The sequence below is a fragment of the Vespa mandarinia genome, chromosome 17 (assembly GCF_050613455.1).
Source record: "Vespa mandarinia isolate Hongniang chromosome 17, ASM5061345v1, whole genome shotgun sequence".
NCBI lineage: Eukaryota > Metazoa > Arthropoda > Insecta > Hymenoptera > Vespidae > Vespa > Vespa mandarinia.
Window position 1 is genome coordinate 2982636 of NC_140826.1, and position 14865 is coordinate 2997500.

General features: G+C 32.6%; 1 protein-coding gene and 1 long non-coding RNA gene across 2 annotated transcripts in view; both read right to left on the minus strand.

Annotated features, from left to right (window-relative positions):
* Positions 1–5567: 5567 nt before the first annotated feature.
* On the minus strand, positions 5568–6894 carry LOC118450346 (uncharacterized). The gene is made up of 3 exons (XR_014983148.1): positions 6629–6894; positions 5774–5991; positions 5568–5692 (listed from the first exon to the last, which is right to left on the minus strand). It is a non-coding gene; the product is annotated as an uncharacterized LOC118450346 (long non-coding RNA).
* Positions 6895–7519: 625 nt separating this feature from the next.
* The window catches only part of LOC146872466 (uncharacterized), a 9919-nt gene continuing 2573 nt past the window's right edge, over positions 7520–14865 (minus strand). Inside the window, exons 3-10 of the mRNA XM_085662093.1 lie at positions 13935–14108; positions 13465–13638; positions 12710–12804; positions 11252–11325; positions 10681–11116; positions 9294–9656; positions 8339–8430; positions 7520–8037 (exon numbers count right to left, since the gene is read on the minus strand). Coding sequence (XP_085518219.1) covers positions 7974–8037; positions 8339–8430; positions 9294–9656; positions 10681–10704 — 543 coding nt within the window. The 5' untranslated portion in view covers positions 10705–11116; positions 11252–11325; positions 12710–12804; positions 13465–13638; positions 13935–14108 and the 3' untranslated portion in view covers positions 7520–7973. The remainder of the gene's footprint in view (positions 8038–8338; positions 8431–9293; positions 9657–10680; positions 11117–11251; positions 11326–12709; positions 12805–13464; positions 13639–13934; positions 14109–14865) is intronic.

A 14865-nucleotide genomic window follows, 5' to 3' on the forward strand; every position in this document is an offset into this window, starting at 1 on the left:
AGGAACATAAAAAACAGCGTAAGAGAAGAAGGCTGAGAGAAATCGTTATCCAATAGCCACGAAGAAAGGTGCAGAGAGAGAGAAAGAGAGAGAAAGGGAGAGAGAGAAAGAGAGAGAGAGAAAGAGAGAGAAAGGGAGAGAGAGAAAGAGAAAGAGAGAGAGAGAGAGTACTAGAATGAAACGTGGTGAGAGGTGAGGGATGGAGGGAGAGAAGGTGGGGGCAAAAGGAGGAGAAGGAAGAAGAAGCAAGCCGCGCAGAGTCCGCTCACAAAGCGCTCTGTGTTTACGAACTATCCGTGGCTCGTACGCACCAGTTGTAAATTACCACGTGTCCACGGCGTAATGCTCGCTTTTACTATTCCACTTTAGACCTGGTGTGCTTCGTGTGTCGCATTCACCCTTGATAAAACGTGTACGCTTAACTACGTATATATATACTGTATACATATGTACATATGTATGTGTATATATATATATTTAATTTATTTTGCGTATATATATATATATATATATATATATTATATACTGAGAAAGGTAGGTAGGATACATGAACGTAGCAAAACGTTTAACTACCATGAGGCTGAGCCACGGTAAATCGGAAACGAGGCTGTATAAAGGAGAAACGCGTGTAAGAAGTAAAGAAAATTGTAGGCAGCTAGGCTTCCAAGGAGAAAACGTTGGAACGCACTGCTCGAAAGGGTTTATAAAATAATCGGCGAATCCGATGGTGTGAGCGTATATAACGCGAGCGAGTAGATATAATGGAAGGGATATTTCTAGAGAGAGAGGGATAGATAGAGATAGGAGATAGAAGAAAAATTATTATTTTACGCTAGTTGTTTGAATTTACACGAGAGAAGAGTATATTTCACGGATGAGTATTTTCATTTGAAGTTCCGGGATAGGATTATTTTATTTTGTTTCTATTAAGTTTTGAAATTTTTTTTCTTTCTGTTTTTTTTTTTCTTTCTTTTTTTTTTTTTTTTTTAATTTTAATTTTGCCGCCCATGATTATTATGCAGCCATTTTCTTAAGAGTCAAATCAAAGACTATTTTCTTTAATAATCGAAATTGTACGATTATTTGTACAGTTTTTGATTTGACTATTATCAAAATGGCGATGATATCGGGGCGCCAAATTTAAAACATCATTAATATATATTAAATATATATATATATAGATATATGTTTTTTTTCTCTTAATTTTGATTCCTTCAATTTCGATTTAATTTGCAATCTCTTATAATATTATAATATAATAATTAAATAAAGGTAAAATTCAATTGTTTTCTAAATTTTCGTAATCGCTGGTAGAAATTAAAAAAAAAAAGAAAGAAAGAAAAATTAATACAAACAAATAAAACGATTATATAAAATAAAAAATGATTGTCTTCACTTTTATCAAATACAATTTCTAACAACGATTGCAAATGCAATCCTCTTTGTTTCTCATCAAGAAAACTTGACATTCAAGTTGAGTATCGTCAACCCTCCAACGCAGACTCTTCCCCATCCATACTAAACTAACGTGATATGAATTTTGTATCATCCCTTCTCCCATAAACCGTCTTCTCCTATACTTATATGATCGTGAATTATGGAGAGAAAATGCAACGACGTGCTAGGCAGATGAATTGAAATCTCTCGATCGTTTTCTCTGGAACCCTCCCATCTTTCTTTACCATACCCAGACATTACAATAGTTCAACCAAATCTAATATGGTGAAATTTCAATTGATATCAGTTTAAGGGACATTCCAATGATAAAGATATAACATTAATGAATTCAATTTTAAACACTTACTCGATGTTCTTATTTTATGAAAATTAGAATTTTAAATGATCTATCTTCCCCTCCTTTTCTCCTTCAACATCCTCTCCTTGTTATCTATATCTTCCTTCTTTCTCTTTCCATATATTCTAAAAGTCTTTGATATCTTTGAATAGATAAGAGGTAGTAGACTGTTTACAACTTCATTAATATTGACTCCGTACCCTCTAAAAGGATGCAAGAGATAGAGCATAATGAATAGAAATGTTCATTGTGAATGTTCTGATTAGATTATTTAATCTGACATATATAATAGTATATAATTATATATATATATATATATATATGTATATATTTATATATATATATATATAATGATAATAGTATATAATTATAAATATATAATTATATATATAATGAATATATAATATATATAATATATATATAGGGAGAGAAAGAGAGAGAAAGGTAAATAATTTGTAAGGAAGAGAATATGCAAGAAATTAGAGTTAAATGCAATGTGATAAATACAATCCATAAATATGTATACCACAGCGATACCACAAAACCTCATGTCTTCTATGTTTCTCTCTCTCTCTCTCTCTCTCTCTCTCTCTCTTTCTTTTAAGAAGGCAAGAAGAGGGGTGTTTGAGAGGAAACGAAAGGAAGGTAGAGGAAAAAAGGAGTAACAATTTACGAGTCGCCTGAATTTACGATTTGGCGGGTGGAAAGAAAGGAAATAAAGAAAGGATGAAATAAAAGGCAAAAAAGAGGGAGAGAGAGAGAGAGAGAGAGAGAAAGACAGACAGAGACGTACATACAGAGAGAGAGAGAGAGAGAGAGAGAGAGAGAGAGAGAGAGAGAGAGAGAGAGAGAGAAAGAGAGAGAAGAAAAGTCTAGTGGTGAAACGAGGTGGTTAACTCGTACTCGAGAATCGCTTGGTAACTTCGAAGACTGCGTGTTGAGTACTCAAGAAGTAAGAAAGAGAGAGAGAAAGAGAGAGAAAAGGAACACACGATAACCACGTGGACTCAGTGAAGCCGTAAATGGTAACGCGAGATGAGGAAGATGGGACCAGCAGGCAAAAGGGGGTAGAAAACTAGGTGAGTATGCGAAATCTCTTCTCTCTTTCTCTTTCTTTCTTAAGAGATCATTCGATCGCAAATTTATAAGATTAAACCGGTTCCTCCTAGCTCTCCTCCTGTTCGATGCTCACGTTCTTGCTGTTGGTACTACCAACAAACACACACAACAAACACCATCGAAGGTCCAAAGCAAATTCAACTGTGTGGTGTGCCACGTTTGTCCCTACGTGTAAGACACAACACAACAAACAATTGTGGATAAAATAATATCGTTAGGGAGTCTCTCATTTTCTCTCCAAAAATAATTAGTTACCTTATTTCAAATATATTTTCCAATATGGTTATTAGTAATTATGTTGAATCTCATTGATCAAATATATCTCGAAGGATTTCTCTAAATTAATAATGAATATTTATTAATTATAAAATTAAGTTCAAATTAACGGAACTCGTACGAAGTTTTCTAATTACTTGCGTTTTCGTATCTCTTCTTCGTTTTCTTTTTTCTTTTTTTCTTTTCTCTTTTTTCTTTTTTTTTTCTTTTTTTTTCTCTTTTTCTTTTCTTGATGAACTTATCGACATGTATTGATTTTTAATCGACATTTCCGTACCTGTAAACAAGTTAATATCAACAATAAAAAATTGATGAAAATATCTTCATAGGATAATACTGAATTATATCGTTCTCAATCATCTATCTCATCATTTTTGTCCAAATAAAACGTACAATAACGTTCAATATCATTATCAAAATACACAATTGACTATCAATTGAAATATTATAGATTATAATACTGAATCATTCATTTCTTATTTTTGTCTTTATATAAATTAAATAAAAATTTGTTCAAGATTATTTTGACATTACGTATCTTGATATGATCAAAATCTAATCATTTTCATACAAAACATGTGATAAGTTTAGAAAGAGATAGAAAGATAGAGAGAGAGAGAGAGAGAGAGAGGACAATCTTTTTCTGTCAACGTCAAATCGAAGAAAAGAAAAAAAAGGAAAGAAAAGACAAGTAAAAAAAAAAAAAAAGAAAAAAAATAGAAAAAGGAGAGAAAAAAGGAAGAAAAAGAAAGAGAAAAAGGAACCGAGGAGAATGATCCAAGAGATCGAGACTTTCGTGAATCCGGATCCGTGGGTCGAATCCGATCCAGCATCTCGCGTGTCGAGACACGCTTCGCTCAACTGTGTTCCCTTTCTCTCTCTCTCTCTCTCTCTCTCTCTTTTGTGTGTACTCTTTCAGTCCTTCCAGTCCCTCTTCAATAGCTAGCCAACCATCTCTCTCTCTCTTTCTATCTCTCCCTCTCCCTCTCTCTCTCTCTCTCTCTCTTTCTCTTTTTCTCTCACTCACTCATACTAGTGAAAAACAAAAGGAGCAACTGGTCGATCCAAAAAGAGAGAGAGAGAGAGAGAGAGAGAGAGAGAGAGAGAGAGGAAAAGAACTGGATGAGTATACGAGAGAGGAACTGAAGAGGGAACATCTCTCGAAGAGGACCGTATTTTCTCTCTCTCTCTCTCTCTCTCTCTCTCTCTCTTCCTCTCTTTCTTTCTTACTTCTTAAAGAAAGAGAGAAAGAGGGAGAATGATAAAGAAAGAGAGAATGTGAGCAGCAACAAGAGCAACCGTGACGCCGTACAAAGAGAGCAACGGGTATAAGGAAGAAAAAGGAGGAAGAAAACAGGCCCTCAGGGCAAACGGAAAAGGATAGGTCGTTGGATTGCTCGAGAGGGCAGAGGAGAAAAGACAGAAAATATATATATATATATATTATATGTGTATATATATATATTAATACGTATGTATGTGTACATATATGTGTGTATATATATATATATATATATATATATATATATATATATATATATAGTAAAGGAAGAAGAAGACGAAAGAGAAGAAGAAGAAAAAAAAGAAGAAGAGACTCCAGGGATGTAAGGTGCAAACCTTCGTGCCTTATGCCGACTGACACGGATTTCTAATCGGTAGATTAAGTATTCAATAATTTTTTATACAAGTTAGAAATTAGTAGCTATTTGACGATTAATTTTTCTTCTTCTTTTTCTTTCTTTTTCTTTTTTTTCTTTTGTTGTTTTGTTTTTTTTTTTTTCCTTTAACATTTCGTTATTATCGTTGTCAGATGTCCTTGATTCCGTTCATTCGTTCGACATTTTTAATGATAATCAGTAGGAAAAGATTTTCGAATGAAGTTCGTTCGTGTCATCGATGGAAAATAAGTTTCAAAGAATGTTTTCTATTGAAGGAAAAAAAAATGTTTTAAGATACTTGAATGTTTCAATTCTCTTTTTTTTTTTGTTTCCCTCCCCCCCACCCTTCCCCTTCAAGAAAATCAATTGCTTTATCTATAATTTACATTGAGTTTCAATTTTGTCTCATAAAATTTTTCATCACACTGTTTGAACAATGTTCGCCACTTTTTTTCAAGGTCATCTCAAGGAGATTCCATTCTCTAACGACGATTCTTTATTATCATCTACTGTATCTTTATTTATTTATTTATTTTTTTTTTTTTCTTTATTTAATCTCTTCGTCGATCATTTTCTCAGTTATCTTTCTGGTCCACCTTCTTCTTATTCGTTTTCGTTTTCGTTTTCATTTTCGTTTTTTGTTTCTTTTCTTTTTTTTTTTTTTTTTTTCTTCTTTTTCTTTTTATATTTCTTCAATGCAAACGTATCGAAGAAGCACCGGTTACTTCGCATCTTCATGTTACTCTCTTGTCGAGAACGAGTTCGACTTCAAGTTCGATCGAGGGACGTAGAGCTAGCAAGCAAGCAAGCAAGCAAGAAGCAGATACATACACCGATCGGGGACCTGAAGAAAAGGAACGACCCATGTAATTGATCTCGCTCAAGCAACGCGAGATACGAAGTGTTAAACTTATTTCGTTGGTACCTTATCCGATTGAAACTTTGGTCCAACTTCTTCGTTTATTTCTTTTTTGTTTTGTCATTTTTTTCTTGTTTCTTCTTCATCTTCTTCTTCATCTTCTATTATGCCTCATCCTCGCAGTAGTACATTACACATTGTGTTTTCGTCATTTTTATCACATTTCAAAAATAGTCTCTTAAATCAATTATTATTGAAATAAACGAAATTCAGATACTCTACATCTGTAAAAAAAAAAAAAAAAAAAAAAAGAAAAGAATATTAAAACACATAAATTAATTATTCAGAGAATAAATTTTATACATTTGTGCTTTCATATGATATAAATTTATAATTGATTTCATTGATTGTTGAAATTTAATTGATCATCAAGTTGTCTATTGAAAATTTCAATTTATACTATAATATATACATATTTTTTTTTTTTTTTGTTTAATTATTTACAATCAGCTTATCATCTTTTATATTTTATTTCATCGATTTCAATTTCTTAAAATTTGATTCTAAAATTTAATTCTTTTTATTTTATTATTATTATTATTATTATTATTATTATTATTATTATTATTTCTTTTTTTTTTTTTTCTAAAAGAGTCTAATAAAATATTTTTTGTTTTGATTTTATCAGATAAAAAGCAAAAGGATTATATTTCATTCTCTATTCCACGTACGCGTTCACGTAAACAATTTTACTAAGAGAAGGTATTTTTATACTCTCCATAGATGCAATTACGTTAATTCGTAAACGGGGAAAAATAGTTGCCACGCTATCGAATGCATCGCCAGGAATATATGACGCGATCAAAGGTCGGCATGCAAATTACGGACGGTTAAGGCGAGTCGCTGCATTACGGTAATTACCGGTTTTGTTAAGTACAGAAATAAAAGATCAAAGAGAGATACATTATAGTCCCAAACGCTTTGTAACAGATAAATTGGTATGAAACGATTGGGAAAAAAATTGGCCAATGTTTTTTTTCTCTCTCTCTCTCTTTCTTTTTTTTTTCCCCTTATTCAATCGCCAAAGAGCACATTGATTTAATGTTCTTTAATTTAATTTTTAGAAGGCTTTCATTTTCTCTTCATTCATTCATCATCATCATCATCTCATCATCATCATCATCATCTCATCATCATCATCATCATCATCATCATCATCATCATCATCATCATCATCATCATCATCATCATCATCTTCATCATCATCATCATCATCATTACTATTATTATTATTATTATTATTATTATTATTATTATTATTATTATTATTATTATTATTATTATTTCTGTTTGTTTCTTTTCTGAATAAAATCCTGTATTTATTTGTTAATAATTAATTGAAAATTATCATTAAGTAATGTAATTAATTATTGAATTAATTAATTTGAAAAAACAAAATCCTTTGACTTTTTTCATGCACTCATATTATTATCATTATTATTATTATTTCAATTATTCATAATATCCTACGTTATTTATTGTAGATCTTTTCAGATTATCATTTCTTTATATAAAAAAATAATTATTATAATTAATTTTGTACGAGCCTTTGAATCTCTTGAATTTATTTGAAACAACATTATTCTTAATAAAAGTGAAGATCATTCGATAATATTTTACATTGTAATGAAAACAATTGATAACTTACATAAGTCAATCAATTTTGCTTTCTTCAAATCTTCAAAAAATTTAATTTTATTATTACTATTATTATTATTATTATTATTATTATTATTATTATTATAGTAGGAGATATCCATAACGAGGATAAAATCGGTATTTTGTTTTCTTCATGAAGATGAGAGAATAAGGAAAAGGGTGAATATCAAAAGAAATCTCGTGTATTCCAAAGAAAATGTAAAGCCGGCTGTAACGACGGATGTGGTTGTGGCTCGTCTTCCATTTCTTCCCTTTCTCTCTCTCTCTCTCTCTCTCTCTCTCTCTCTCTCTCTCTCTCTCTCTCTCTCTCTCTCTCTCTCTGCCTCTTTCTCTTTCAAGAGACGTATAACTTGTACGTTCATAACCACAGTGCTTCAATGACTTCCGTAATTTGACTCGTCACCTGCCTGTCGTCCAAGTTAAATTCGTTCTATGTATGTAGAAGAAGAATACGGATAGGAAGCCAATGAAAAGTGGAGTCAAGTGTAACGGATCTTCATGAACGTTAGACGTGTAACAGTTTACAACAGTGACATTTGAGTTATCTTCATTTCCATCGGATGTACATACACATCGGATGTACATATATATATGTATATAACAAGAAATATCTGAAAATCAAATACATATTTTAATTAAAGATATAGTTTAAACCGTTCAATAATATTTGTATCTTGATTAATTTGTCTAATTTATGTATATGATATATTTAAATATCGACATATACTTATATCATCTTTGTGACTATTAATAGTATTTCTAGTTTCATTTGACTCATTTTGTATCATATATAATATTATTAAAATAATAATATATATTTGATACATAACATAATTTTTCTCAATTCCAGTTGAGTTAAAAAGTATTCTTATGTTATTAAATAATATTCTATATAATTTTTATACGACTCACCCTGTATATAATATATTTAAAATATTGACATATGTATGTATGTATGTACATATATGCCACCTTTGTTGTCTTCGCAAATAATTCCTATCGTTCTATAAAGAGGCACGTTATAATCGTTATCAATAATGGCGTGAAGATAAATCCTCCATGGTATAAAGAGGGAGAAGTGTCAAGATGAAACTTGGAATACAACTGGGCTGGGATGACTTTGTGGTTCTCTAGAAGGAGGTGACGCGGTCAGGACGACTCAAGTAATGGGAAGTAGATAGACCAGTAGATTCACCGTTTTAAGAATTCTTCTTTTTTCCCCATTTTGTAAAATATATATATATATATATATATATATATATATATATATATAATATATAATTATAAGAATTAATAAGAGATAATAAAATGTAATTTCAAAAGTGTGTTATAAATTTTTTTTTGTACTATCAAACACTCAAAACAATTATCAGTCTGTTCATCATCTTTTTAACAAATAAAATAATTCTTTTGATATAGATTATATAATGACTTATGAAATATATATATATATATACATATATATATATATATATATATATATATATATATATTAGAAAAAATCAAATTAAATTTAAGCAAAGAAATATGTAAAATCTCTCTCTTGTCATTCTTCGTCGGTCCGTCCCTGTCTTACAGCAAGGATGGTGAAGAAGAGTGTGAGGAGTAGGAGGAAAAAGAAGAGGAGAAGGAGGAGGAGGAGGAGGAGGAGGAAGAAGAGGAGGGGGAGGGGAGGAAGAGGAGAGGATGGTGGATGAGGAAAGAAGAGGACGAGAAAAAAAGGCAGAACTGGCAAAAGGGGCAAAACCGCTCTCTCCCTTTTTCCCCACCATTTCTTCTTCTTCCAGTTTGTTCATCTCTCTCTCTCTCTCATTCTCTCTCTTTTTCTTTCTGAACTCCTCCTCTCTTTCTTCCTCTTCTCCCTCACCTCCTCATCACAAGACTCAGGGCGTAGTAATGGTACAGTATGGTAAGACGTAGTACGATGCAACGTGTGTGCATCGACTTTCGACGCGAACGTGCACGTGTGGCTACTCCAAAGCGTCGTTTCTTCTCTAAAGAGAAGAAGAAGGAGGAGAAGGAGAAGGAGGAGGAGGTGGAGGTGGAGGTGGAGAACGGCGTAGTATTGAAGAAAGCAAGCTGATAACCACTCGATGTCAAGGTCCTCTTGATGCAACACTCTCCCTTTATACTTCTTATTTTCTTCATCCAATTCGTGACAAAAACTTCTTCGACTTCTTTTTCTTCTTCTTCTTCTTCTTCTTCTTCTTCTTCTTCTTCTTCCTGTTGCCTGTTGTTCACAACGAAAAAAAAAAGAGAACGTTATTAAAAATAATATTCATCGATTATCATACAAAAGAAATCATTTCAGATATACATGTATTATAGAAATTTATAATACTGCACATATATATACATATATATATATTTTTTTTGAAAGTAAATAATAAAAAAAAAAGGAAGAAAAAAAGAATAGAAATCATTAAAACGAAAAACATTATTGAAAGTAACATTCGACAAATATTGATGGAAGATAAATCATTCAAAAAGAAAAAACAAAACAAAAAAAAGAATAAAAAAAGAAACAACAAAACTATAATCTCGTATCACACATCAGCTGACTAGGTAAGTACTTCCCTAGAAGAAAAAAAAGTGATCATCATAAATTCTTCAATGAATCTTTAACAGATATTGAAGTGAAAGAGGGAGAGAGGGAGAGAGGGAGAGAGAGGAAGAGAGAGAGAGAAAGTGAGAAGAAAAGTGTATAAGCTAAGATTGTAAATTTACAAATCATCCCGGATCTCTTCTTGCTTCACCTACTCTTGCTTACTGTTTAGCTACAAGGGACAGAAAGAGATAGACAGATGGACAGAGTGAAGAAGAAAGAGAGAAAGAGAGAAAGAGAGAAACAGAGAGAGAGAGAGAGAGAGAAGACAAAAAGGAAGAGAAGAGAAAGAGTAGGGAGAGATGCGGAACCGGAGAGAAAGTGAACCGAAGAAGAAGAAATAGAGAGTAAAGAAAAGGGAGAGTAAGAGCAGCAGCAGCAGCAGCAGCAGCAGCAGCAGCAGCAGCAGCAGCACAACCGGTGTGTGTTGTTGACCACTGCCTGGTAAGATTCAGAAAATGAAGAGCAGAACGAGATCTCCAGGAAAATGGAAGCAAAACAGGAAGAAACTGAAGGAAGAGTAAGAGGATGAGGTGGAAGTGGAAGAGAAGGTGGAGATGGAGGAATAGTAGTAGGAGTAGGAGGAGTAGGCCATCGAATAGAGATACACACCAACGGTGAATATAAACATAGTGAACAACGACTTTACCTTCGGGCTTCTTCTCTCTAACATCAGAGAAAGGGATTATATCTTCGATCCTTCCTTGTATTTCAATCGATATATGTACGATAATATCCTTTATTCAGTAACTTTATTACATCCTTCTTTTATATATCCTTTTTTGTTTACTCTTGCTTACCACTTTTATGTAGCTCAAGATTTTAAGAAATCAGATACTCCAATATGTAATTTCTTTAACAACGTACAATAATGCGCGAGTTCTAGTTTGTTTGTTTGTTTGTTTATTAACTTGTTTATTTGTTTGTTTGTAGGTAATACCAAAGGCGATTTCCTTATCCTTATTATTATTTTTATTATCACTGTTGTTATCATTATCATCATCATCATCATCATCATCATCATCATCATCATCATCATTATTATTATTATTCTCGAAGAAAATAGATGTAATTTAAATGTCTTGCTGAAATAAATAGTTAATCATCAGAGAGATATATTTTGTTATTTCACTCCTGTTTAAGAGAGACGATCGTTCTTAAGATTACAGATACTTCTCGTCCCATTAATGTTATCGTAACATTAATCAAAATCTGATTACTCATTTTTATCTCAATTAATTCATTAATTATCTCATCGGTCGTCGTCATTTTTCATCGCTATCACGTACGTTATCTGAAAAACAAAATAAACGATAAAAGGAAAAAAAGGAAGAACAACGAAAGAAATATTTCAATTATTTACATTGAAAATCTTTTCTAAACGAAAGAAAATAAAAAAAAAAAAAAAGAAAAAAAAAAATAAAAAAAAAAAAAAAAGAAAAAGAAAAAAAAAATAAAATAAAATAAAGGAAAAAAATGTATCACCTCGTAGGAAGTAGATTGAAGGAAGACACGAAGAGGAGTATCTCGGTAGGCAAGAAAGAAATACAGGGAGCTTGAGTTCGTAAAGCCCATCCTCCCTCTTTTCTTAAGGGAAGAGAAGAGTAAGAGAAGAGTAGAGAGAGAGAGAGAGAGAAGGGACGAGGAGGGAGGGAAGGGGGGGTCAGGGTAAGGGAGGGTGAAGGGTGACCGGTGCTAATACGAAAAATGGTAATCGACGTCAACGTCGGAGATCGGAACTGTTGATTTAAATTGCCTAATTGTAAGTTCCCTTCTCTTGGGCGGGAGGGGAGATGACTGGGGGGGTTGGCTTGGGTTGGTTTGAGTTGAGTTGGGTTGGGTTGGGTTGAGTTGGGGTGATGTGGGGTGGGATGGAGTGGGGGAGGTAGAAAGTTCTTGGTTGAAGAGATCGGTAGTCCTGCTGTTAGCTGGCTTCGTGCCGGTAGCCGTTGCACGTAATAGCGTTCGAAACGGCGAGAAAGGGGAGGAGGATGAGGAGAAGAAAGAGAAGAAAAGAGACGAAGAAGAGGGGGATGAGGAGGATGAGGAGGAGGAGGAGGAGGAGGAGTTGAAGGAGGAAGAGGATGAGTTACGTTGAAGAATAAAAAGAATAAGAATAAGAATAAGAATAATAAGAATAAGAATAAGAATAATAAGAAAAAGAAGAAGAATAAGGAAAAGAGAGAAAGGAGAAGAAAGTGAGAGAGAGAGAAAGAGAGAGAGAGAGAGAGAGAGAGAGAGGAAAGGACAAGCTTGCCTGTTAAAAGAGGACAGGTTTGCAGAAGCCTCCAGGAGGTGTACCAAGGAGGAGGATATCAGAAGAGGAGAGATTAAAATCGTCGAATCTTGCGATGCCCTCCTCTCTTTCCTGAGCAACCCCCCACTGATCCTGAAATCATTCTTTCCTTCCTCCATCTCTCTTCTCCTTCTTCTCCTTTTTCTTCCTCTTTTTCTTCTTCTTATTCTCTCACACTGACAGTAAAACTCCTTTTATAAAGAGAGTGAGGAAGAGAGAGAGAAACGAGAGAGAAAGAGAGAGAGAGAGAGAGAGTGTGTGTACATGGATATAATGTGAACTTGTGTACGTTAGGTTGTAATTAACTCGACTCTCTCTCTCTCTCTCTCTCTCTCTCTCTCTCTCTTTCTCTCGCGTCTTTCTCTTTTGACTTGCTACGTACCTACGTTACAACGGATGGAAATGATGATTTGTTATCGCGTCTTCGTCGTCTTTCTTACTTTTTATAATCCTTCGCTTTGGTCGACGAACGATGGCCTGGAAAGAAAGAAAGAATGGTCTTTGATGAAAATCGTTGATCATAATGCTCTTTATAAATATTATTATTATTATTATTATTATTATTATTATTTTTTTTTTTTTTTTTTTTTAATCGTTTATTAAAAAAAATAATTTAATATATAATAATTGTTTATTAAAATCGTTCAATACATATTTGCGTATTCTGTTAAATGAGTATAAAAGAAAGGAAAAAAAAAACAAAAGAAATGAACAAAAAAACAAAAATATCGAATATCATGAGAAATATTACATTTACAAAATCCTTCATAATAATAAGGATAATAACGTTGAGTGTTAGGTCACGAGTGTATTGCGTATCTTGGTAAACGAATAAAAAAAAGAAAAAAGAAAAAAAAACAAATAAAAAAAAAAATAAATAAATAAAAGAAAAACGAACGAATCGTGGAAGTATAAAAAAAATTTATGAACGAAACATTCTTCTCAAGATTATTAAGAGAAACATCGTCAATGGCCAAAAACATTGGACTAAATTTAAGCATCCAATTGTAGAAAGAAATCAAATTCAAATAACGTCCCATAAAACCGGTACTTTCGATTCACCATGAAATAACGTCGATAATAAGGAAAAAAAAAAAAAAAAGAAAAAAAAGAAAAGGGGGAAAAAAAACGATTTACCATATACATCTCGTATTAAGGATACGGACAGGTTAAAGTATCTCAATATATAGTAGCCGGAGACCTTTAGCCAGGTCTCAAGATCGTTTCTTCTTGCATCCTATGTATGTAAGTTTCAATGGGATCTCAACAGTAGTTACAATGTATGTATGTAAAAGTTGTATCATCTGTATACTTCGGAAAGAAGAAGATGAAGAAGAAGAAGAAGAAGAAGAAGAAGAAGAAGAAGAAGAAGATGAAGAAGAAGAAGAAGAAGAAGAAGAAGAAGAAGAGAAAAGGGCGTTAGGGTTAAAAATCCTCTCGTATGGAGTCTTGATTTGACGTAATCGCCTTTACTTTGAGTTGAGTAGCCAACATATACTACCCAACCAAGACACGCCTTGTAGTATACTTCTCTGCGAGATACATCTCTTCCCTGTCTTCTTATCCCACTACTTTTATCCTTTTATTATCTCCTCCTTATTCCTCACCTTGTTATCTCTCTTTCTCTCTCTCTCTCTCTCTCTCTCTCTCTCTCTCTCTCTCTCTCTTTCGCTGCTTCTTGATTTTTATTTTTGTTCATCTCTTTTGATCGTTGATGTTTCTCCTTAAAGTTATCTCTACGTTCTATTAATGTTTATCATCCTTTGGCTATTCAGTGAGACCTTAAAACAAAATAATTTCAAAGAGTTATTATACTATAATATTGATATTGATTTTTTTTTTTTTTTTTTTTTTTTTTTTTAGAATATACAGGGCATTCTCATTCTATGTAAACCTGATTTGTTGTTACTCTTCTTTTTTCTTTTTTTTTTTTTTTTTTTTTTTTTTTATAACAAAATTTACATGTTTCATAACAGACACCCTTTATATTATAGGACACTTATCATGTTATTTTGAAGACATTTGCTTATCTATCCTTTTCTTTTCTTTTTTTTCCTTTTAATTTTTTTTCTCTCCTTTCTCATTCATCTTTTTCTTTTAACAGATGAGAGAGAGAGAGAGAGAGAGAGACTACGTTTGTTTGGTATTACTTTTAAATGGAGATCGATGGAATTCATTCGATTTCTCGTCGATCGGATCAATTCTTTTTATCTTTTCTTTTTTTTTTCGTCATTTTTTTGTCCGAACCATTCACGTTTACATTCTCTCGTATTTTTTTTCTCTTTCTTTCTTTTTTTTTTTTTCTTTTTCCTTTCGTTTCAAAGATATTCCACGTAGAAGCCAAAAAGGCCCTCACTCTTCCTCCACATTCTAGATCTGTGACCTTGCTCGAAAAGAATTCGGATGTGTTGCGTAACTACGTCTTCGATTTAACATTCCAACGATGGGAGAATCGGAAACGCGTTCGTTGAGATGCGTTTCTCTCTTTTTTTTTTTTTCTTTCTATTTTTTTCTAGAGGCAAAAACAAAAAAATAAAA